The 24,924-nt window shown below is 41.4% G+C and overlaps 2 protein-coding genes across 27 annotated transcripts in view; one reads left to right on the forward strand and one right to left on the reverse strand.

Annotated features, from left to right (window-relative positions):
- Positions 1 to 2,132: 2,132 nt before the first annotated feature.
- On the reverse strand, positions 2,133 to 23,992 carry CASP3 (caspase 3). 8 transcript variants are annotated; one of them, XM_014344796.3, is made up of 9 exons: positions 23,837 to 23,967; positions 22,885 to 23,052; positions 22,635 to 22,738; positions 12,795 to 12,862; positions 9,682 to 9,806; positions 6,663 to 6,791; positions 6,160 to 6,335; positions 5,444 to 5,564; positions 2,133 to 3,930 (listed from the first exon to the last, which is right to left on the reverse strand). In XM_014344796.3, exons 4-9 carry the CDS (start codon positions 12,845 to 12,847, stop codon positions 3,701 to 3,703), a joined length of 834 nt encoding a protein of 277 aa, XP_014200282.1. In that variant the 5' UTR covers positions 12,848 to 12,862; positions 22,635 to 22,738; positions 22,885 to 23,052; positions 23,837 to 23,967; the 3' UTR covers positions 2,133 to 3,700. The 8 variants fall into 8 exon arrangements, with proteins under 8 accessions (XP_014200282.1, XP_063460089.1, XP_054968021.1 ...); XM_063604019.1 differs by having other exon boundaries at positions 22,635 to 22,770; XM_055112046.2 differs by lacking the exon at positions 23,837 to 23,967 and adding an exon at positions 23,550 to 23,676 and having other exon boundaries at positions 22,924 to 23,052.
- The window catches only part of PRIMPOL (primase and DNA directed polymerase), a 45,655-nt gene continuing 44,682 nt past the window's right edge, over positions 23,952 to 24,924 (forward strand). For 3 of the 19 annotated variants that reach the window (XM_063604015.1, XM_055112042.2, XM_055112043.2), the window contains exon 1: positions 24,047 to 24,884. The gene's annotated coding sequence lies outside the window, so the exon portion shown is untranslated. Of the gene's footprint in view, positions 24,885 to 24,924 lie in introns of all 19 variants that reach the window. The other 16 variants (XM_024928568.4, XM_024928567.4, XM_008977118.4 and 13 more) reach the window with 14 other exon arrangements.

Raw genomic sequence — 24,924 nt, forward strand, 5'->3', positions numbered from 1 at the left:
TCCTGTGTGGAAGCTCCAGTGTATCTAACCTGTCTCCTTCACTATCAGGGGAAACCAGCCCCCGATATTTCACATAGGTTCTTTTCTATTTCTCTAAGTGTTGGCCGGTCTAGAAATAAAGGGAAAGAGTACAAGAGAGAAATTTTAAAGCTGGGTGTCCGGGGGAGACATCACATGTCGGCAGGTTCCGTGATGCCCCCTGAGCCGTAAAACCAGCAAGTTTTTATTAGCAATTTTCAAAGGGGAGGGAGTGTAAAAATAAGGTGTGGGTCACAGAGATCACATGCTTCAAGGGTGACGAAAGATCACAAGGCAGAAGGTCAGGGTGAGATCACAAGGTCAGGGCAAAACTGGAATCACTAATGAACTTCTATGTCCCACTGTGCTCACATTGTCATTGATAAACATCTTAACAGGGTTCAAGAGCAAAGAACTGGTCTGACTAGAATTTGCCAGGCTGGAATTTCCTAATCCTAGCAAGCCTGGGGGCGTTGCAGGAGGCCAGGGTGTGTTTCATCCCTTATCTGCAACTGCATAAGGCAGACACCCCCAGAGCGGCCATTTCAGAGGCCCCCTCCCCTCCCCAGGAATGCATTCTTTTCCCAGGGCTGTTAATTATTAATATTCCTTACGGGGGAAAGAATTCAGCAATATTTCTCTTACCCATTTTTGGTAATAAGAGAAATATGGCTCTGTTCTGCCCGGCCCACAGGCAGCCAGACTTTAAGGTTATTTCCTTTGTTCCCTGAAAAATCGCTGTTATCCTATTCTTAAGGTGCCCAGATTTCACACTGTTCAAACACACATGCCCTACAAACAATTTGTGCAGGTAACACAATCATCACAGGGTCCTGAGGCAACACACATCCTCAGCTTACGAAGATGACGGGACCAAGAGATCAAAGCAAAAACAGGCATAGGAAACCACAAGAGTATTGACTGGGAAAGTGATAAATGTTCATGAAATCTTCACAATTTATGTTCCTCTGTCAGAGCCTCAGCAGGTCCCTCCGTTCGGGGTCCCTGACTTCCCGGAACACTTCACAGCTGAGTTGCTGCCATTTTTTAACACCAAAACAACGTTGTGATGAAAACCTCATATATAATTTTGTACACACACAGGTGTATGGGTAGGCTGGATTCCAAGAAATGGGACTGCTACTTCAAAGAATAATTTGATAGGTATTGTCAGATTCCCCTCCACAGAGTATTTTACCATATCATACTCCCACCAACGGGAGAGTATACATTTCCCACATCTTGCCAAAAGAATATGTTACCAAACTGGGGTTTTTGCCGGTCTGATAGACAACAGATACTTTAATGTGCATTTCTCTTATTATGATGCAGATCAAGCTGTTTACTGAATTTAAGGGACATTTGGGTTTTCTTTTCTGTGAACTGTTTGTTCATGTCCTTGGCTCATTTTCCTATTGGGTTGCTGGTCTTTTCCTTTGTATCTGAAACCTCTTTACTTAACAGGGAGACTAGAATAAGCCAGATTTTCCTCAACACTATAGAACCACTGCTTTCATATGGCCTTAAAGAACTCATTTATGCTACTCTCTACTCCTCAGAAACAGAAGTCCCCTTTTCCTAGTTAGGACAATTTATTTTGTTTCTGATTTAAAAGTAATATATTTTCATTATAGAAATATTGGAAGAAATTTAAAACCACCCACAACCCCACTTTCCTATATTCCTTTTCTAAGCATATGAGGTAAAAAGACAGCAAATTCCTCTGTCAAAATCCCAGTGCCCAGAGGAGGCCATCAGTAAACATCAACGGCTTGTTGTATATCCTCTTAGGTTGTTCTTCCCATTAGACACTTATCTTGTGGAAAAAGTTTCAAATTCACACATATGGTCATATTTAAGGCCTGAGATCTATGCAAACAAAGTATCTTCCTGGCATTGTGGTCATTTCAGGGTCAGGAACTTCTGCGAGGACTTGGGAAGCATAAGCGATCTGTCTGCCATGATCTAACTGCCACCACCTCAAAAAACTAGGCTAGGGTTCTGGTGCTTCCTCTTTGACTCTTCCAAATCAAGCTTCTGATTAAAAACATTTTAACTTCCAATTAGTGGCACAACATCAAAAACAACAGCAACAAAAAACTCAACGACATTGGTAATTTTAAGTTTGTATATTTTGAAATAAAAATGGAAAATAACAAATTTGTACAAAATTGTCACATAGAAACACGCTTTAAGATACCATTACATGCTATGTGTATTTACAAAAGTTACAGATCTAGTAAGAAAAAAGAAACTGTCATTGATAAATGCGAGCTCATTTTTTGAGCAACAAGAAATCTCCCGTGAAATGTCATACTGACAGCCAGTGAGACTTGGTGCAGTGACGGCTCCGCACCTGCTGAGGCCTGGAGCTTGCCTCCTGGGCTGGGTGCTCAGCTCTGGCCTCCGGCTGGATGCCGTGTAGAGTCGTATGTGCTCATAGGTCTTTTTCTTTCAGTAAACAGTATAAAACATTACTATTTTCCTTTGATTGTAAACTTCAACAGAAAATAACATACTTAAGAATTTTGCCACAAAGAGTACTATGATTTTTATTGTGACTCACCACCTTTAGAACATTTCCACTTCACAAGTTTCTGATTTGCTTCACTTTCTTACTTGGCGATGGCGCCCTGGCAGCATCATCCACACACACCAGTGCGTATGGAGAAATGGGCTGTAGGCCCTTCCTGCATGGTCCATGGCTCTGCCTTCACGGAACAGGCTGAGTCATGTCTCTGCTCAGGCTCAAACCATCTACTCTCAAGTTACAGGCAGCTCAGCCCATTCATTTATTGCTTTCCTTATATTCCACTGTTTATTATTTAAGTTGTATTTTCATATGTTCCTATAGAATTTATTCACATTACCTGGCTAATAATCAACAGTTTGGGGTTTTTATATAATAGCTCTTCAGATATATTGCTGGTATATGAAGCTCAACTGATATGCATAGGGACAAATCAGAAGATATTTATGCTGGTAGATCAGCTGCATTGTAGCACCTTACAGTTAAAACTCCACCCCTCTATGAATGTTAAGTTTTAGCCTTAAAAGTCAAGTTAGTTTGCTCACACTTTCACATAAAATATTAGTTTCTTTCTCAATATTAAACATTATTATTATTTTTTACAACAAAAGTGTTCAGGACAAACATCACAAAACCATAATCCCAGATAAATGGTCTAAAAATGCAGTTAAGTCATCTGTGTATATCAATTCTAAAATAAAGGTTTGAGCCTTTGACCATGCCCACAGATGCCTAAGTTCTTCCACATCATCATTTCTATAGTTTGACAAAACTAGAATACACAGTCTTAAGTGGGGGGAATATCATAAAAATTCATTACTTCAATGTTTAACTTTTTCACAATTACTTGAAAATTCATAGCACAGCATCACTGTAACTTGCTAATCATGAAAGCTGTAAATTAACAATCATTGCCTCTCATAATGACTGCACCAGTATCCATTTTTATTTATTCCTAATTTAATTCAATTGCAACTACCTGACTGGAAGTTTGAGGTAGCTTCATAGTGGTTCTATTTGATGGAAGGAGTATATCTTAAAGTACCCTCTGCAGCATGAGAGTAGGTCAAAATGAGAGGGAAATACAGTACCAAATATACCATCTTCTCACTTGGCATACAAACTAAAAAAAACCACCAACCAACCATTTCTTTAGTGATAAAAATAGAGTTCTTTTGTGAGCATGGAAACAATACATGGAATCTGTTTCTTTGCATGAAAAGTAGCGTCAAAGGAAAAGGACTCAAATTCTGTTGCCACCTTTCGGTTAACCCGGGTAAGAATGTGCATAAATTCAAGCTTGTCGGCATACTGTTTCAGCATGGCACAAAGCGACTGGATGAACCAGGAGCCATCCTTTGAATTTCGCCAAGAATAATAACCTAAAAGGCAAAATACAACCAAAATACCACGGATAGCTGATTTTAGTTGATTCTATAAATTATTATGTAGTCATAAAGGCAAAAGTAAGCATAAACTTACATAAGTCTTATTAGTCATACAAATAAAAAAAAAAGACACCTTTGGTTTCAGAAGAAATGATGCTGAAGAAGGAAGAATGTGTGCTATGCGTACACCCCCTGCTTTCAGCAAAGCTGGCCGGGGACCAGCTTCACGAACACTGAATTATTGAAAGTTTTACTTTCTGGACTCCCCTTTCAATAGGCAAGAACAGCAAACACGCAGAAGGTAAGATGCAAAAGTAAAGATGTATAAAAAGGATCATTGTAAGTAGCACAGTGTTCCAATCAGATTTCACCTTATTTTAATACTGACTTAGCCAAGAAACAAATTGCTTTGAGTGTCCTACTTGTCTACAGAGCATCTGAATAAAGTATAATAAACACACTACCAAGTATTGGTCCAAAAAGGGAAAATAGTATATTTATCATACTTTTTTTTCTAGGTTAACTATTAGACCTATTGCTTTTAACTTACAGGTACTTTGCTTGGAAAGATGCCTAGAGGATAAGATAAACCATATTGAGCATATTTTAAAATGCAACACTGCTTAAGAATACATTTACCTAAAGTTTCCAAACTCTCTGACACCCTTAGTTGTGTGAGTAAATGGTGGTATAATCAACAAATGTTTATTTAGATGATGACATGTGCAGCAGAACAGTAAAAACGTGGAGGTGAACGGCATATTCATGTATTGTTTTTTACCTTCTTTATTTTCTCCCACTCCACATCTATCCTCTTGTATACATGTTTATCTTTTTTATTTACTACCTTTCAAATAACTCCTGAGAAACGTACCTCTCTTCTTCTCTAGGATGCAGGAGAAGCTCTGACTTGGCCTCTGTTGCCACATAATATTCTACCTGATATTAAGTTCAATGAATGACATCGTGCTAGTCTACTCTACATATGCATATTTTCTTTTCTTTTTTTCCTTTGAGACGGAGTCTCACTCTGTCACCCAGGCTGAAGTGCAGTGGTGCGATCTTGGCTCACTGCAACCTTTGCTTCCCAGGTTCAAGCGATTCTCCTGCCTCAGCCTCCCCAGTAGCTGGGATTACAGGCGTGTGCCACCACGCCCAGCTAATTTTTCTGTATTTTTAGTAGAGACGAGGTTGGCCAGGCTGGTTTTGAACTCCTGACCTCAAGTGATCCACCTGCCTCGGCCTCCCAAAGCGCTAGGATTACAGGCTGAGTCACCGTGCCCGGCTATATATGCATATTTTCTAGCCAAACTTTTGGCTAAAGACAACTTTTTGAGACTTCTCTTTGATGAAGGTTCCCTAAAATATAGACAAGTTTTGATATCTTTAGGGATATCAAAATCTTGACAGTCTCTGAAACACACTTTTCATTGTATAATTCTATAATCAGTCACAGTTAATTCATTTAAAATCCACATGTAACATTCATTATGTGTAACGTTCTCACCAGGTGCTGTGGAGTATGCATACAAGAAGTCGGCCTCCACTGGTATTTTATGACACGCCATGTCATCATCAACACCACTGTCTGTCTCAATGCCACAGTCCAGTTCTGTACCACGGCAGGCCTGGGTGTTAGAAAATAAATATTTATTTATAAAGATTTGTGTGTGAACATATAACTTATTTCTAAAAAATTGAAATGCTATGTAAAAATGGATGTTAATTGGCCGGGTGCGGTGGCTCACGCCTTTAATCCCAGCAATTTGGGAGGCCAAGGCGGGCGGATCACTTGAGGTCAGGAGATCGAGACCATCCTGGCTAACATGGTGCAACCCTGTCTCTATTAAAAAAAAATTTAAAAATTAGCTGGGCCTGGTGGCGGGCGCCTGTAGTCCCAGCTACTCAGGAGGCTGAGGCAGGAGAATAGCGTGAACCCAGGAGGCGGAGCTTGCAGTGAGCGGAGATCGCGCCACTGTACTCCAGCCTGGGCGACAGAGCAAGACTCTGTCTCAAAAAAAAAAAAAAAGGATGTTAATTATGCTGAGCCTTTTTGATATAAGTATAAAATTAAAATTTACTCTATCTTTTAAGTGGTAAATAAATGAAAAGTAACAATAGTTCATTAGCTTCAGGAAAAAAATTATCCTTTGGATAACTTACAGTTGAGAATAGTAACCCCTGCTTAATCGTCAATAACCAAATCACTCAGTTAGACATTACCTGAATAATGAAAAGTTTGGGTTTTCCAGTTAGACTTCTACAACGATCCCCTCTGAAAAAGTTTGTTATTTTTTTCAGGTCAACAGGTCCATTTGTTCCAAAAATTATTCCTTCTTCACCATGGCTCAGAAGCACACAAACAAAACTGCTCCTTTTGCTGTGATCTTCTTTAGAAACTGGAAAGACATTTGCAAATAAAAGGAAAAAAAATCCATGACTTTATTCAACAACTTCAGATATACTGTATGGGAACATGATGAAGAAACTGAGACTAAAACTAAGAGATCATCTTAACCTAACCTGGGGCACGGCAACACATCTCAAACCATTTTAGGAAGTTGGCATAAATAACTTTTTTTAAACTTCTTACTAAAGTATGTAAGATTAGGGTTATGTACAGTATAATTCCACAATTCTCATATTTTATTATACATATAATTATTGCTAGACCATAGTATAAAATTAATTGTACAATGAAGTTCATTCTAATTGTTTCTTCTTACCATCACGCATCAATTCCACAATTTCTTCACGTGTAAGATCATTTTTATTCCTGACTTCATATTTCAAGTTTCTGAATGTTTCCCTGAGGTTTGCTGCATCGACATCTGTACCAGACCGAGATGTCATTCCTTGGAACAGAAAGAATTACTTTTAATTGTATGGAAAACAAAGAATAACTACTTTGAAATGAAATTAACCACTCAGCAATTCAGAAGTCCACAATAAATTCTTCCTTTTAAATGGTAAGAGAATTCTAACTATTTTGAACATGGTGAACAAAATTTCTTCAATTTTGTAGCTTATAAGATACTTCATAATATAAGCTCATCAGTGTTATAGCCAAAATGATGTCTTTCACAGCTGTTTAGGTAGTGAAAAACACAAATGTCTAACAATAGGGGTTTGGTTAGACAAGCTATACTAACTTATATAATGGGATATACTATGTTGTCATTTTCACAGATAAAATGTTGCCATGGGAAAATCAGTTTAAAAAAATAAGACTAGAAAACAATACGATCCTATAATACATACACACATCTGTCACACTCAGAGGAAATGCGTTTCTCTGACTCTAACTTCCCAACAATTTTAAGATAGCATTACAACATTTATAGTGCCTTCAAGGAAAACCCCCAAACATTATTACTGTTCATCAGATATTCTGCTATGGCTAATCTCTAATCCTTCCAATCACCATGAGAGTCATATTATTACTAGTTTCACTTGTGCAGATGTGGGACATGTAGTAGAGTTAACAAACCAGTCCAAAGTGACAAAGCTATGCTGGGCCTGTATCCAGGGCTCCTGGACTTTCTACCACTCCTTTAGAGAACCTTCCACATTAACGTACAGATTGACTGCATGATGCACTCAGATTTCAAAATGCTAAATCTTGGTGGGAAACATCCCTCAGAATTGAGTAAATTTGATGGGTATGAAGATTAAATACAGAAAGTCTACACATATCTCCAAAATGTTGTTGATTATCTCAGCTGTGTGACAAGGTCACTGGCTTCTGGTGCTGATGTGTTGGCTGCCTTTTAATTTTTATTTATTTTTATTTTTTAGACAGGATCTTGCTCTGTGGCCCAGGCTAGAGTACAGCAACCACAGCTCACTGCAGCCTCAACCTCCCAGATTCAAGCTATCTTCCCACCTCAGCCTCCCGAGTAGCTGGGACTACAGGTGCGCACCACCACACCCTGCTACCTTTTTTCTATTTTGTAGAGATGGGATTTCCCTATGTTGCCCAGACTGATCTTGAACTTTGGTGCTCAAGGATCCTTCTGCCTTGGCCTCCCAAAGTGTTGGGATTACATGTGTGAGCCATGGCACCTGGCCCAACACCAGCCTGCCAGAGATCTCATGAGAACCTGACCTTTACATTGCAAAGTAGGAAAGGAGCTCACTGGGCAAAACCCAGACTGCTGGTCTAAATATGTGGGGGGAGGTGCTGGTGGTAGTGGAATGATATGCTTGTTTTTGGTTTTTTAAACAATAGAGCCAACAGTGCAAAATTCTATAGGAAGGAGGTATCCTAACTAGAAATGTGAGGCAGAATATCTAGAAGTAAATTTTCATATATGCGTAAAGCAAAAGTAAACAAGGTGTTGTGTTTTTAAGTTAATGGTTGAAGGTGGCATCTCAACTTACAGCCAAAAGCAATAAAACTGATGCCATTTAGAGCTCCATTTTCAACTATTCTCTTCTCACTCCTTATAATTAATCTGACACAAACCCTGCTATCTTCCCAGTGTAATCTGGCTTCCTTCCATTTCCACCACCACTCTGATAGGTACTGGCCCACGTTAGATCTACTACAGCTTCTCTAATTAAAAATTAACTCTAATACGATTAATAGGCCAATTCAAAGAATTATCATAGCATCAATTTAAAAGGGAAACAGCCATAATGTTCATTCATACAGTAAATTATTCAAATTAAGTGAATGGTAGTTTTGGGGATGCAGTATTATATAATCATTATAACAGATATGAAAATTATGCAGCAATATGAAAAATGCTATTCCTTTAAGTGAAACAAGCAGAAGACAACATTGCTTATACGTTATGAATAAAATCAAGCTTTAAAAAGAACTGCCAAGAAAAAATAACAATACACCAAATATTAATTAGCTTTTTTGGCACTGTGAAGGATTTTATTATCTATATTTCTAAAAAAACATTCTCAAATGTAGTACTACATTCAAGTTCTACATAGTACAGAAATCGAGAAGGGATCTGGCGACAAGGCCATGGTAAATTTAAAGCAAGCGGTTTTAGTAGTAGAGACAGAAAATGGAAAAAGACTCAAGAAGGAATGGAAACAAATGAAGAGTACAAGCTTGAACTACATGTATTCAAAATTTAAGGAAGAAGGGAAGGAGACAAAATATCAAAGGAATGAAAAGGAACAGAGTAAAAGAAAGGTCTCTCTAAGATGGGGAGCTTTGTAGGGTAAGGGAAGACAGGCAACAGAGCACATGAAGATACAAGGAAGTGAAGCAGAACAGATGGATTCAGAGCTTGGGCTTTGGAGCCACACAGACCTAGCTCTGCCGCCATACTGTGTGACTGTGCGAGGTCTTTAACCTTTCAGAATCTCATCGTTACTTTCCAGGTTGTCATAAATTAAATAAGGCAATGCTTGTGATATGTCTTGCAGTTTCTGGGGAAAAAATAAATACTACCACTTAACTGTTTTTTTGAGAACCTTCCATTGGGATCAAAGAGGGAGTAGAAAGAAGAAAAAGAAGCAAGGGCTACAGAGAAGCCAGGGCAGAAGCAACCAAGCATACAGATAGGAGGCCAGCAAGAGGAGGCTGTGAAGTTGGGCAGAAGAGTGAAGCGTTCACAGTGTATCAGAGGACCTGTAGGTCCTGCCCAATCTCTACTTCACAGCTAGTCTGTGTCACAGTTTACTGTCTAATACCTCAATAATACTGCTTTTAATATTATATCAAATGTAAATGGCACAAACATTTGAAAAGGATTAAAAATTATGTAAGACACATACCAGTGCTTTTATGAAAATTCTTATTATTAATGATTATACATAAACCCATCTCAGGATAATCCATTTTATAACTGTTGTCCAGGGATATTCCAGAGTCCATCGATTCGCTTCCATGTATGATCTTTCTGTTTAGAAATCAAATAATAGCTTTACAAAGGTAGAAATGACCACGCCTTCTGTTTATATTAGTGCAATTTTTATAACTCACAGTAACAGTTAACACTTGTTGAATGTTATAAACCAGGCTGTCTTCATTTCAATTTCACATCAACAGTTATACAGATGAGAAAATGACCTGACGTGAGGCTAAGTAATGTGCTAAAGGTTATGCAAATATTGTGTCACAGCCAAGAAGGAAGGAAAGCATCTGTTGGACTTCAGAGTTCAGGCTTTTAACTTCCATGTTTTACATTTTCCTCTAAATTCTTCAAAATTTCATCAAATACCTTTATAATTTAAAAATTACTTATTAACTTTGTGAAATATTTTATCCTTTGAGGTAAGAGTAAAAATCTTAAAAATTACCCTGAAATGATGGGAAATCAACAAAATGCAAATATAACTCAAAGCACAATATTTATCACAATTCATAAATTATTCCTTAAACCCCATGAGCTAAACAAATTAGTAATTTATTAATATATAAAAGCATTATTGTAAATAATTGAAAATATCTGTCTGGAAGTCACTTATCTAAAAAAACCTCTGCTATCTAGATTGGGGTCAGTAAACTTTTTTTTTAATGGGCTAAATATTAAGTGTTTTAGGCTTGTGGGCCATCTGGTTTCTGTTACAGCTACTCAATTCTATTCTTTTTTTTTTTTTTTTTTTTTTGAGACATGGTCTGGCTCTGTCACCCAAGCTGGAGTGCAGTGGTGCCATCATAGCTCACTGCAGCTTTGAACTCTTGGGCTCCAGTGATACTCCTTCCTCAGCCTTCTGAGTAGCTAGGACTACAGACAGGCATGCCCCACCATGCCCAGCTAATTTCTGTATTTTCTTTTTTAGAGACAGGATCTTGCTATGTTGCCCAGGCTAGTCTTGAACTCCTGGCCTCAAGTGATCCTCCTGCCTTGGCCTCCAAAAGTGCTGGGATTACAGTTGTGAGCCACTGTGCCCAGCCATAGCTGCTCAATTATCCTGGTGAAACGGGCTTAGGACAATATGTAAGCGAATGGATGTGCCTATATTCCAACGAAAGTTGATAAAAACAGGCCTTAAGCTTGATCCCTGATCTAGACCAAGAGTCAGGCAAAAACAGGTCTAGGAACTACCAAACACTAACACCTACAGTCCATATACTCATGCACTTAACCTTAAGAGTATCTCACATTATACACAATTCCAAAAATACTGTTGGAAAAAGATTAAATGTAGTAAATTAAAGGAGTCAAGGTGAGAAAACAGTTATGATTTTTAACCAGAGGTGAACAGTCTCACATTTACAGATTGAAGTTAAATCCTGAAAGCGTGACTTGACCTTTGAGTCCTACAGATGATGGATCATGGGACTTACGACTCCCAGCTCCCGACACCCCTTCCCCACGTGCTCTGGGTGCCTCCTAAGGAGGTAGGTACTTTGCAAGCATATGATAGCTAGTCCACGAGGGGATACTCCTAATAAAAGGCAGAGGCTGTGAAAACCGGGACTGTGAGGGCAACTTACCAAAGGATCGAAACAACCCTAAACCTGTCTGGGGCTCCCGTGCAACTTGTTATTGAAGTGGTGTTCTGCATGACATGAAAAGGTAGGGCCAGGCAGGGTGGTTCATGCCTGTACTCCCAGCACTTTGGGAGGCCAAGGCAGGAGGATCCCTTGAGGCCAGGAATTGGAGACCAGCCTGGGCAACACAGCAAGACCCCCATCTCTACAAAAATAAAAAACAAAAATAACCAGGCATGGTGGCACATGTCTGTAGTCCTAGCTACTCAGGAGGATTACTGGAGCCCAGGAGTGCAGTGAGCCATAATCACATCACTGCACTCCAGCCTGTCTCAAAAAAGAAAGAAAAAAAAAAGTAGTAGGAACATGTGTAAATCACTTTCAAAGGATTTTTTTGAAGAGATGGGTCTTACTTCACTGTAACCTCTGGCGTGTGGCTAGGACTGACTACAAGCACACACACCATGGTGGACTAATTGTTTTTTGTTTTTTTGTAGAGACAGGGTCTCGTTATGTTGCCCAGGCTGGTTTCAAACTATCCACCTCAAGTGATCCTCCTGCCACAGCTCCCACGTAGCTGGGATTACAGGAGCAAGCCACTGCACTGGCTAAAATGATTTAAATGACAACAACAACTCTCTAAAATGGGACTGCATTTTAAAAGTTTACTGTCTAGAAAAATCCCTTTGCTAAACAAAATTGTGAAATCTTTAGTGGTAACTTGTTAATAGTATTTCTGTAATCATACTGTTTAGTAATAAAATTAGTTTGTAATTTTCAGGGCAGCCGAGAATAACAATACTGGGTTTCAGAAATAAACTTTCAGAATTTAAAGTATTACGAGAGATCCCAAATAAATAATAACAGACAAGAATTAAAAAGTGAATTTGAGTTTTATCTTTTTCCTTTTTCCATCTGCTAGTTATTGGAAGCATTAGTAAGCAGAATATTCCAAAAAGACACGGGGAAAAAAAGGGTAAAATTCATCCATAACTAGGCAGTTTGTCCCCGGACTGAAAACTGGCATTGCATTTTAGTCGTAAAAACTCATAAACAAGAGGTCAAGAAACTCCTCCCAAACCTAAACCCTCTAATCCTATAGAGCGATTCGGGAGGGTAGAAAGCACCGGCGCTTGGGAGTCCTGCCTCCCCTGTGGTGTCCTTTTGGTTCCAGGACTAGGTTTCCAACTATGGGTCACACACCCTACTAGGCCTTTCCTTTCATCTTCCCTTCAGTTCTGTGAAAGTTTTAGCCCCATGTTAAAGACGAGGTTCAGAGAAGAAAAGTCAGTTTATGCAAAGCCACACAGCTGTCTGAGGTAGGAAGTCACTTGGTCTCTCTGGCCTGAAAAAGAGGCCACTCTCTTTCCTCTTTCCCCACTCCTCGAGGTTTGCTTATTACACATCCCCATCTTTCTCTGATTATAAAGAATTCAATTTAAATACTCACGGTTCCAAATTTTTAATGGATTTTGAATCCACTGAGTTTTCGGTGTTCTCCATGGATACCTTTATTAACTAGAATACAAAGAAAATAGAAGTTAATAAAAAATCAGCCATAAAACCACTGCATTATATTAATTATCCCAGTGATTATTTTTCCAAATTAATACCTCAGTTCCCCCTCTACTGTTAAAGGTGTATGTGAGTCAGTTCTGGGGATAATGATTTCTTTGCAATGGTACATACAATTTAGCCTCTCTCTCTCTTTTTAATTGAGCTATGAATTATATATAGTGAACTACATAAAGCATATAGAAAGTATACAGCTCGATTTTTTATATTTACATACCCTCATCAGATCAAGATACAGATTACAGTTTATTTCTTTTGTAAGACAACACGTCGGGTCATTTCTAAGAACTGCAACTCAACACAGTTAAAACAAAAATCAAAAACTTCCCATCACAATGGTATAACTCACACAACACAATTCTACAATGCTTAGATTCCCAAGATACAGTATCAAGATGTTCCAAATCTCCATTAATCTTTATTCTTTTTTTTTTTTCTTTTGAGGCAGGGTCTCACTCTGTCACCCAGGCTGGAGGGCAGCGGCGCAATCACGGCTCACTGCAGCTTCGATCTCCTGGACTCAAATTCTCCCACCTCAGCCTCCCGAGTAGCTGGGATTACAGGCATGCACCACCATGTCTGGCTAATTTTTGTATTTTTTGTAGACATACGGTCTCGCTGTATTGCCCAGGCTGGTCTCACACTCCTGAGTTCAAGTGATCTGCCCACCTAGGCCTCCTAAAGTGCTGGGATTACAGGCAAGAGCCACCGCACCCGGCCTAGTCTTTACTTTTAAACTGGGTTTTGGAAGCCCAGCTTCTCATTTAGGGTAGTAAAATGGCCCAGGAAATGTAAAAGTAGAAACTAAAGTTTCTGCTTTCATTCTTCCATCACACAATTATATCTCACAAGGTGAACCAGTTCTTAGAATCAAAGCAACTATCACTTATTGAGCACTTAATATATACCAGGTACTTTGCAAGGCACTCATTTTTAATCTTTTCAAAATTCTAAAAGTCAGAAAACCCAACTTCTGGTGGTGAAGTGACTTTGTCGACAGTCACAAGCTAAGTGACAGGGCCCTCTTCCCACTCTGCTATGCTGCCTCTGAAGAAGCCAGCTCCTTACTACTTTTCTGGAGTTCTACCAGGCATTTTCTGGCTTTTCAAAGCAAAGGTACTTCCCATGGCAATCCACCTCCCTAAATAGAGGAAAACAAGAACAAAGGCAAAACAAAAAACAAAAACAAAAAATACTGAATGACCTTCTCCACACTCTAGAAACCCTGACAATGTCAAAAATTCCAGTCAAAATACAACTTTAACCTCACTCCTATGATACAATCAGAAATACCAAAATAATACACAAGCCTATAACAGAACTTGCTCACCCTCAAAAGTCCTTCTAGAAAGTCCTAGGTAACTTCCCCCACTTTTAAAAATTTTAATATTTAAAACTGTGGTAAAATAGACATAAAATTTACCACTCTTAAGCGTACAGCTCAGTGGCATTGAGTACAGTTACACTGTTGGAATCCATCCCAGGACTTTTTTATCTTCCCAAACTGAAACCTTTACCAAGGTCCCCAATTTCAAGGTATCTTGGAAAACATCATTTCTTCCCTTCTATTAAGACAAAGCTAAGCTCCTTCCTCCCCTCTCTCCCAGTTTTGTGTGCACCCCTGGTGAGGAAAGGTGCAGCAATAATATAGAAGACAGCCAGTGCCACCATCTCAATTTAACCACAGGAGAGGGTGATGTTTGACCTTCTCCAAGAGCCAGTCTATGCTCTGCATTTCTACGAAGACTTTGCTTTTCTACCATCTTACTTCCTGTAGGCTTTCTGGAAAACCAAGGGAAGATGTGAGTATAATTGGGATAAATCATCTTTTAGTTTGTCAGTAAACAAATACTTTGTGCCAGGTATCATCCTGGGAAATAGGACAGAGTGGAAGACAAGACAAAGTTCCTATCTTCCATTAGATCTTACTTTAGATAGAAGAATAATTATACAGTAGTATACCTGTGGGGCAGGGGCAGGGGGTACCTCCCAAGTCCCCCAGTAGATGCTTGAAACCAAATACAGTACTGAGCCTATATGCAGCATATTTTTTCCTATACGTACATACCTATGAAAAAGTTTAGTTTATAAATTGGGCGCAGAAAGGGATTAACAACAATAACTAATAAGGGTACCTGAACATAAGCACTGCCATACCATGACAGTTGATCTGATAATCGAGACAGCTACTAAGTGACCTGCCATTAGTCACTCAGTACATATTACATATTAGTATGTCTTCACATATTAACATATTTATTAACAGTGGCTGTCTGGGTGATGGCATTACTGACAACTTATTTACTCCTTAACATTCCTCTATATCTTCTAATTTTTCTATAACATCTGCATTTTTTTAAAGTGAGAAAACAGTAACAAATATTATTCTATAAAATAATATCAACAAAGGTCAGGATTGTTCTAGCCAATTTCAACTCTTGGCCCTGTTTCAAGAGTGACAAAAATAGGGGTATTCTCCTATCAAAGTAGCCACCCTTCCTTGCCTCTATCATGCTCAGTACCATGTTCCCGTCTATCTGCCTTTTTTTCTTTCATATGTACAATAAACATGTATTAGGTACCAGGAAATCTCAAACTTCCTTGAACCATGAATATCATAGAGACCAACTTGCCCCATGCACATCAATTCAAAGCGGACAGACCACAGACAAAATCATTAGCCACCTGTGGTTGAGAAACAAATTGTGGTTAACTTGATTAACTGAGAGAACAGTACAGGGTAGCTAACAAGTCTGGAAACGTAGGTGAACACATAATAGTTTACTGATATTGCATTATAATCCATGAGAAAATATCTTTGTTTCAAGACTTTATGGCCAATCTATAGAAAATCTAAAGTGAAAATCCAGTGGGCCTCATCAAAGATACACAGACTGCAAATAATGGGAAATGCTAATTAAAGCAACAATAAGGTATCACTACACACCTAGCAGAATGGCCAAAATCCAGAACACCATCAACACCAAATGCTGGTGAGGATGTGGAGCAACAGGGATTCTCAATCACTGCTCGTGGAAATGCAAAATGGTACAGCCAACTCGAAAGACAGTTTGGCAGTGTCCTACAAAACTAAACATACTCTTACCATATGATCCAGCCATATGGTAAATACGCACTCTTTGGTATTTACCCAAAGGAGTTGAAAACTTATGTTCGCACAAAAGCCTGCACACAGATGTTTATAGCAGTTTTATTCATAACTGTCACAACTAGAAGCAACTAAGATGTCCTTCAATCGGTGAATGAATAAATAAACCGTGGTATATCCAGAGAACAGAATATTACTGAGCACTAAAAAGAAATGAGCTAGCAAGCCATGAACACTTTAAATGCATTACTACTAAGTGAAAGAAGCCAGTTTGAAAAGGCCATATATACCGCATGATTCCAACTACCTGACAATCTGGAAAAGGCAAAACTATGGAGACAGTAAAAAGATCAGTGGTTGCCAGTGGCTAGGAGGGAGGGAGACAGCACAGAGAATTTTTTTTTTGTTTTTTGTTTTTGTTTTGAGATGGAATTTCGCTCGTTGCTCAGGCTGGAGTGCAGTGGCGCGGTCTCGGCTCACTGCAACCTCCGCCTTTAGGTTTCAAGCGATTCTCCTGCCTCAGCCTCCTGAGTAGTTGGGATTACAGGCGCACGCCACCATGCCAGGCTAATTTTTGTATTTTTAGTAGAGACGGGGTTTCACCATGTTGGCCAGGCTGGTCTCGAACTCCTAACCTCGTGATCTGCCCGCCTTGGCCTCCCAAAGTGCTGGGATTACAGGCGTGAGCTACCGTGCCCGGCCAGCACGGAGAATTTTTAAGGCAGTGAAACTACTCAGTGTGACAATATAATGGTGGATACAAGTCCTTGTAAATTTGTCCAAACCCATAGGATAAACAGCACCAAGAGTGAACTTGATTGTGAACGATGGCGTTTGGGTGATGATGACGTGTCAGTGTAGGTTGCTTTATAAGAATGTACCACTCTGGTGCAGGATGTTGATAATGGGGGAGACTATGCACGTGTTGGGGGGCAGGTGGGATACAGGATGTCTCTGTACGTTCTTCTCAATTTTGGTTTGAACTTAAAACTGCTCTAAAAAATGAAGTCTAATTTAAAAACTGGGAAATAAGACTTAATAACTTTGGAAGCTGAACCTGGAGCTCCTGGCAGTATCCTTTCTAGCCCCCAGTCTGCCTCAAATTGGCTCTCTGAATGCATGTGCCAAATGCAGGGTTCACAGTCTGTGCTCAGGAACCCCTAAATGCTGATGAGCTTCCACAGACAACCAAGGACCTAAAGATCTCTTTTGAACACTTCTGCAAACAGTCTAGTAACTCTTACACTGAAATACTGACTTTTAGTAAACTTGTGTCTTTTGCCAGCAATAAAATTGTGGGATAAAATTATTCTCTCCTTGTGACTGGTAATGGAAACTTTAAATAGTGACCAGCTTTTCAGAGTACTATAATATACAAATACTATACAAATACTATAGTGGACTTCATTAACTTCATTATTAGTATCTGAACAACATACATTGCCTCAGTTATCAGTTTATTTTGATATACTTCTAAAAATTTATATGATGGTAGATGAAATCCTTACAGCATCAGACATGCGCACATTTGTTCTCTACTTGTCATCATCCGCTTTTTCCATATGAAAGCACCAAACCCACACTCCTGGGAGCAGAGCTTTGGTTCCCGCAAAACTCACTGAAGTGCTGCTTAGCATGACATCACCTCCATTAGCTAGTGCCCAGCAGGGTACAAATTATTCTGAGGATGGTGATCTCATCTTAGAAGGATAAAAAAATCACATCCTAAGGGAAATAGTCACTGCCTTAAATGAAAACAGAAATTTTGCCTGTAATCCCAGCACTTTGGGAGGCCGAGGCGGGCTGATCACAAGTTCGGGAGATCAAGACCATCCTGGCTAACACAGTGAAACCCCGTCTCTACTAAAAATATAAAAAATTAGCCAGGCGTGGTGGCGGGTGCCTGTAGTCCCAGCTACTCGGGAGGCTGAGGCAGGAGAATGGCGTGAACCCGGGAGGCGGAGCTTGCAGTGAGCCGAGATCGCGCCACTGCACTCCAGCCTGGGCGACAGAGTGAGAGTCCGTCTCAAAAAAAAAAAAAAAAGAAAAAGAAAACAGAAATTTTGGTTTTTAGAACATTCTTATTTGACAAAATATAAATAGGAAAAATAATTGGGATTTAAAAAATTTATCCTGGCATAGCAACAGACTTAACATGAATTGTTTCTTACTGGGCTGATGTGTGTGTAATTCTGTTCATCAATTCAGGATGCTGCTGCTAAGAAAGGAAATTTCTGAACACATATGTTTATGGCAAAGTTCTCAGTAGACCAACTGCTATTACTTAGAAACCTGGAACTCAGGTCTCAGAATCACTTGTCTAGTTCCTGGATCCCTTAACACTTGCCACCAACGCTGTAACAGTCAGGCCTTCAAACACACAAAAATATTGTCAGTATAAATTTACTTCACTCTAAAATAGATACTTAGACATTTCAAGCTGTGTTTTCCTACACAAGTAAAAAACTAGAATGTTCTCCCTATTTACATGGTGGTTAGCCAACTACTCATTACAATACTGAAGTAAAGCAGACTACAACATCTATAGCATTAAGGCAGAGAAATAAAAATTAATTTCTAAAGTGAAATTTCTATATTAAGCTATAAAGTATTAACAATTTGAAACAACCTGTTATTAAAGAGTGAATGTGTGAAAGTGTGCCTGTGGTGGGGAATTCAAAAGGAGATGTTAAATTAGGATTGCCAGTCTCTAAAACTGAAAGAAAAAATAAATTATTTTACAATAGGATTTAAAATATTGTCTATTTGATAAAGATTTCTCAGGGACAAATACTATAGTGGACTTCATTAATTTCATTATTAGTATCTGAACAACATATATTTTCTCAGTTATCAGTTTATTTTGATATACTTTAAAAATTTATATGATGGTAAAGGAAATCCTTACAGCATCAGACATGCGCACATTTGCTCTCTACTTGTCATCATCCGCTTTTGCCACATGAAAGCACCAAATCCACACTCCTGGGAGCAGAGCTTTGGCTCCCGCAAAACTCACTGAAGTGCTGCTTAGCATGACATCACCTCCATTAGCTAGTGCCCAGCGGGGTACAAATTATTCTGAGGATGGTGATCTCATCTTAGAAGGATAAAAAATCATATCCTAAAGGAAATAGTCACTGCCTTAAATGAAAACATTTATGTGCCAGTCTCTAAAACTGGCAATCCTAATTTAAATTTGAAATCTCTAAAATTCTTAATCAGCTCATTAGGCTGTTGCTGGTTCCTGTCCTACAGGGAAACTCTGAGGTAAGAAATAAAATCTGGTCCCTGCCCTAAGGGTTTTTAAATCTCAAAGTGAGACCTAAAAAACAACTGTTAGTTTCTGAATCATGTCCATGAATGTAAACGCTTTTAAGAAACATTTACTAGTAAAGATTTACCAAAACAGTAGCCAAAGGAAGAACCGTGCTGCATGTGGCGTGAGAGCTGTGTGCAAAGCGCTGCGTGATGACTGTCCCTCTTACTGCTGGCTCATACAGGCTAGGTACTGAACTCAAAGTACAAGCGTATTTTTCGTGAGTCCTCCCAATGACACTCTGAGGCATAAGGATCCCCACTGCAGAGTTCAGGTGACTGAGGCTAAGAGAAGTTAATGAACTTTAAAGTGGCACAGCCAAGATTCAAACTAGGATCTTCCCAACTCAAGAGGGCAGACTCCCACTATTCTGTAGACAGCTTAGTACTATATAGGAGTGATAACACTTAACTTCAGGGAAGGAAACAAAAATCCATAATCTCAGAAGCTTTAAATAAGACAAAGAAAATAAATAACATGATAGAAAGTTACTGCAGAGATAACAAAATAACATAATGCACTGAATTCTAATGAATGAAAAAATGGCAAAAATGACTATGGCATTTCTGATGCGACTAGGTAGTTTACTTTTGTGTTTTCTTTCCTTTTCTTAAAAAATTTAACAAACTCCGCATGTGGCATTCAATTTACTTCTAAAGTGAAATAGGCCAGACACAGTGGCTCGCGCCTATAATCCCAGCACTTTGGGAGGCCAAGGTGGGAGGACTGGTTGAGATCACGTGTTCAAGACCAGTCTGGGCAACACAGAGAGACCCCATCTCTATAACAAAGTAAAAACAAGTAGCCTGGCATGGTGGCACACACCTGTAGTCCCAGCTACTCAGGAGGCTGAGGCAAGAGGATTACTTGAGCATAGGAATTGGAGGCTGCAGTGAGCTATGATCGCACCACTGCACTTGAGCTTGGGTGACACAGCAAGGCTGTTTCTAAAAATAATAATAATAAAAGTAAAATAACTGGTTTCATGTTCAGCGTTAGGTATATGTCATTAAAACATATTTCCTGTATCTCTGTGTTCCTCCAAAGGAAAAGTGAAGCCTGTCCAGCAGGACTTCTGGGGAGATTACGCTTCTGTCAAACAACTTGAAAAATATCAGGATTATATTTATTACCTGTCAGAGAGGACAAAGTCTCAAAAGCAGTCACGTTTCCAGATTTAGCAAATGAAACAGAAAGAACATCTGTTTCACAATAGTTTGGACAAGAAAAGACTTCAGTTGTGATGTACCAGAGGTTTTATCAAAATCTTTTCCCATCTGGTCTCTGAATTCATTTGAGTACATATAAGAATTATCAAACTGGCTATTGTAACTGGGCCTGGTGAAGTCAATCTTTTAATATTTGTTATGTAATTAAGGTAAAAATATGAGAACAGGAATGTAAAATCAAATACAGAATACATTGAAATAAGTTCCATTGTACTATACAAACAAACCATCCTTTCCTTTCCTCTGGCAAGGGCCACGTGACCAGGAAGACAGTACAGAGCACTCCCCACTATTCAAAGCCTCTGAGTTTATGACACAAGTTAGAAAGAAGGGCACTTACTATGTGCAAACGATCTGTCTTCCCTGTGCCAGGTGAAGTCCTAGGATGGTGTTTTTGGAAGGACAAAAGGAGAAAATGGGAAAGCCTTCACAGATCTAAATGATTTGTATGATATAAGTGTAAAATGGAGGATCTCGGATGCCTTTTTATAAAAATTACAGATGACTTTAAAGCCTCAGCACTCCCACCAAGGATGACTACTTTGCAGAATCAGATTCAGGTTTAAAACCGCTTGAAGAAATCCTGCTGTCAGGAAGACTGAAACTGCCAAAACTCAGATTCAGTAGCATTTATTCATTTGATATCTGCACCATAACAATTTACTGAACACCAACTGTGTGCAGAGTACTATACTAGACCCTGAGTGTATCAAGCAGTGGAAGAGACAAATCCTATCTCTATGCAGGGCTTATACCGATGCTCACTGGTATTCAAAAGTGGCTCAACAAGGCAGACGCCAGACGGTGTCCAATACATATCAGGTAGCTTGATTTCACTATTGTAATGCAAAGAAGCTCTACAGGCAACATGTGAAGGTAAGAACAAAACATGCAGAGAAAGAATATTATATAAATCTAAGAATTCTCCCATCTTTTTTTAGGCCCAAACACCAGTGCTTCCTATCTTTGGGGCAGAGCTTAAAGATCTAATAGTAGGCACCAGAAGCAATGTAATATATCATTCATCAAAATAAAGACTGCTTTGTAGGGGGATGAAGCAGTAGGAGATTGTGTTATACGAGGTTTGAAAACAAAACAGTAAAGAAGCATTATAATTGCCTATATCAGATGCCAGTCTCTTCAAATGGCAAGAGGCAAGGCCTTTATTCAGGATAGCAAAAGCAAATCTGATTTAACTAGGTACAATGTCTAATGTCTCTTACTTTGAACAGGTTTTATTGCCATACTCCAATAAACTGTTCGTCCATTCACTAAAATATTTTTCACTTTCAAAAACCTTCTTTTGCAAAAAGGCAAAGCAAAACCAAAGTCCAAGCATCGGGCTGTGATAGAGATGATTTAAGCTTTATATTTCATTTTTAGAGATTATGTAACCACAGCACGCACATTCACAGTGGCTGAGCCCATTTTGATACAGTCTGGTCTAACACCTTGCCTGGCCCTCTTTCAGCTATCTTGCAGGTTTACATCGTTTCAGTGACTCCGTATGTCACCTCTACCATTTCTTTTCTAATTATTATTTGCTGAATAATCCTAAACCAGGTCTACTTTTTCTAGATAGGGCATAAAAGTAAAAATACAATGGATGGGCATTCACTGTGTTATGCCAGGCCCCGCATTTGGGGCAAGACACTAAGGATACCAAGATAAACCAAGTCCATCCCTCCTGGAGTTTGCTTGCAAATCTAGCAGGGAAGATAGTAAACAAGCAACTGCAAAGGATATGACACATCTCTCTTAGGGAATGCTGGCTGCAGAAAGAACACAGCATAGGAAGATTTAACCTTAAACTGTTTAATGAAAACAGAAATTTAAGTAGCAGCTCTTCTAATCAAATGTGGTGGCGGGAGAAAGGGAATGCAGAGGTGTTGCAGGCAGACACTAGGTATGAAGGTCAGCATTGCCGTGCAGAAATCGAATTGGTGCTAAAGATAAGGAGGGGTGGGGGCACTCAGGACCCAACACACGCAGGGGTTTGTTAGCCATATTAAGTGCTGGGTTTAACCTAAGGGCAAAGGACGAGCTTTCTAGACTTACATTTCATAAAGATCCCTCTGCCTGTGCTGTAAAAAGTGGACTGCAAAGGAGCAGGCGGGTCTGGAAGTGGAGAGACCAGGGAAGAGGCTGCTGTGGTCAGACGGCTGAAATCAGAGATGGAGAGACGCGGACAGATCTGGCAGACATTCACAAGGTCGACAAGGCTTGGTGACTAAGCAGGAAAAGAAGTGGGTGGGCGAGAGGGGGCTGCGAACGATGTTTTCCGGTTTCCTGCTTGGGTGCCACTTACTGAGAATGGGGGAAAGACGCAGGTGCAGGGCACACCCACCGAAAACCAGAGCGCCGAGTGTGAGCAGGGCTCGCTAACTCCTCACGGCCTGGGATTTCAAGGCGACGCCAACCAGCTGTGGCCACGGATACACAGCCACAGGTACGAGCTGCGAGCACTCACGAAACTCTGCAGGGCCGAAAAGGAATTGGAGTTTAAACCCTGCAACTAGCTCTCTGGAAGAGCTAAACCACATTGTCAACCCGGGATAATGCAGGCCCCAGGCATGGAAGGCAGCAGAGACGGAAGCCTCGTCCAAAATTGGAAGGATCAGCCCCCAGGGCGAGTATCTCACAGTCAGCACCCGGCCGCCCCAGCCCTCGCAGCACCGCTTCCCGGGGACAGTCCTCCGCCGGCGGTAGCGCCGTCCGTTTCCCAGCTTGCCGCTGCCTTCCGCCGCCTGACCCGGCCTTCCGGCACTCGGCCGGCCGCCAGGTCTCCCGCCCTCGGAGCTCGGTGCCCCGTGCCCGACCTCCCGGCCCCGGGCTCGGTTCCCCTGGCCAGGCCTCCCGCTGCCTGGCCTCCCCGGCCCGGGGCTCGGTTCCCCCGGCCCGGCCTCGCGCTGCCCGGCCTCCCCGGTCCCAGCCCAGCCTCCCGCCCCCGGGCCAGGTCTCCCCTCCGATGACCTGAGGCCTTTCCTTAGGTTACTCCCAGGTCCCTCTCCCTAAATCAAAAGCCTTAACCCGCTGCCTGGCTTCCCCGGCCCCGGCCCAGGCTCCCGCCTCCGGGCCAAGTCTCTCGCTCCGCGGGCTTCACTGCTCGCCCCCGCCCGGGTGAGGTGGCAAAACAAACACTCCGCCGCCCAGACCGGGCAGGTCCCCGGGCGGGCGCCGGGCCTGGGAGGACGCCGGGAGCGGGGGCAGGGCTGACGGCCCGGAGCGAGGGCGGCAGTCACCGCACAGCCTCCTCATACCTTCCACAACCGCCTCACAATAGCAGCCATCCGCTAGGACCCGCGTCTGCACTGCTTCCGCGGCTCGCCGCCGGGAGATGTGCTCCAGCGCCAGCCCCGCCTCCCGCCCGCCCCTGTCGGCCCCTCGCGCCTCCTCCGCTGGGGCCCGTCCCCTAGCTCCCGCCCGCCCGAGAACCCAGCCCCAGGCTGGGCCCCGGGAGGCGCCCGCCCACTGCAGCAGGCCCCGCCCCCGCGCTCCGCGTCCTCACGCCCTGGTCCCGCCCCCGCGTCCCGCGCCAGTCCTCACGCTTTGGTCCCGCCCTGAGGCTCGGCCCGGCTCCCCCGCCCCGGATTTGAAATCTAGGTGTTCCTGAGAGGCCGCGGGCTTCCGTTCCCAGCGCGGGATTCTGGAGGGAAATTGAGGGAGACTTGGAAACCGCGCCAGGCCCAACGGGTACCTAGAAGGGAGACAAAGCCAGGCCTGCTGCCCAGTTTGAGCTCTGGGAAGAAGAGGAGCAGGCCGGGACGCCCACCGGTAATTTCTGTCTCCTCTGCGATGACCTGAGGCCTTGCTTTGGGTTACCCTCAGGTCTCTCTCCCTAAATCAAAAGCCTTAACCTCCTGTCACCAGGGTGCCAGGCTAGAAATAACCAGGTCCACGCATGCTGTGTTTTCCACCATGTCAGGCTGCTATGGACGCTCTTTCGATCACAGAAGCCACGAGCTGCGTGGAGTTCCCAAGGAGGCAATTCTCGGCACTTGCTGGTCACTGGGTAGTCAGAGCCTGGACACCCAGGCTCAGGCCGCTCCACGCATCATAGTAGTGTACTTAATCCACATATAAATGTTACAAGTTAAGCATCCCACAACAAAGTAGCATTTAACATCATGAGGAAAAAGAGATGGGACAAAGAGATTAACGAACCAATCCAGAGGGAGTGAAGAAGAGGAAAAGAAGCCTGGTTGGGGCCGAGAGGTCCTTCTGCAAAGACGGCGTCAGTTAAGCCGGCTGTTGGGAGCTGCCCAAGGCCTCATCTTTTATAGTCACAGAGTCCTGTGGTGAGAACTGGTAATGGAAGAGAGTGCTTGTTTGTGTCCTTACCTGGTTG

Source organism: Pan paniscus, chromosome 3 (assembly GCF_029289425.2).
Source record: "Pan paniscus chromosome 3, NHGRI_mPanPan1-v2.0_pri, whole genome shotgun sequence".
In the NCBI taxonomy this organism is placed as follows: Eukaryota; Metazoa; Chordata; class Mammalia; order Primates; family Hominidae; genus Pan; species Pan paniscus.

Bases quoted from the DNA above. Each gene is read 5' to 3' on its own strand.
- CASP3 (XM_003823461.5), bottom strand. From the start codon at position 23,866: ATGGCTGCTATTGTGAGGCGGTTGTGGAAG. The intron at 9,807-12,794 runs GTGAGTATTTAA...ATTTCTAAACAG, and splicing joins TCCATTAAAAATTTGGAACC to AAAGATCATACATGGAAGCG. The intron at 3,931-5,443 runs GTGAGAACGTTA...TTTGCCTTTTAG, and splicing joins TGCATACTCCACAGCACCTG to GTTATTATTCTTGGCGAAAT.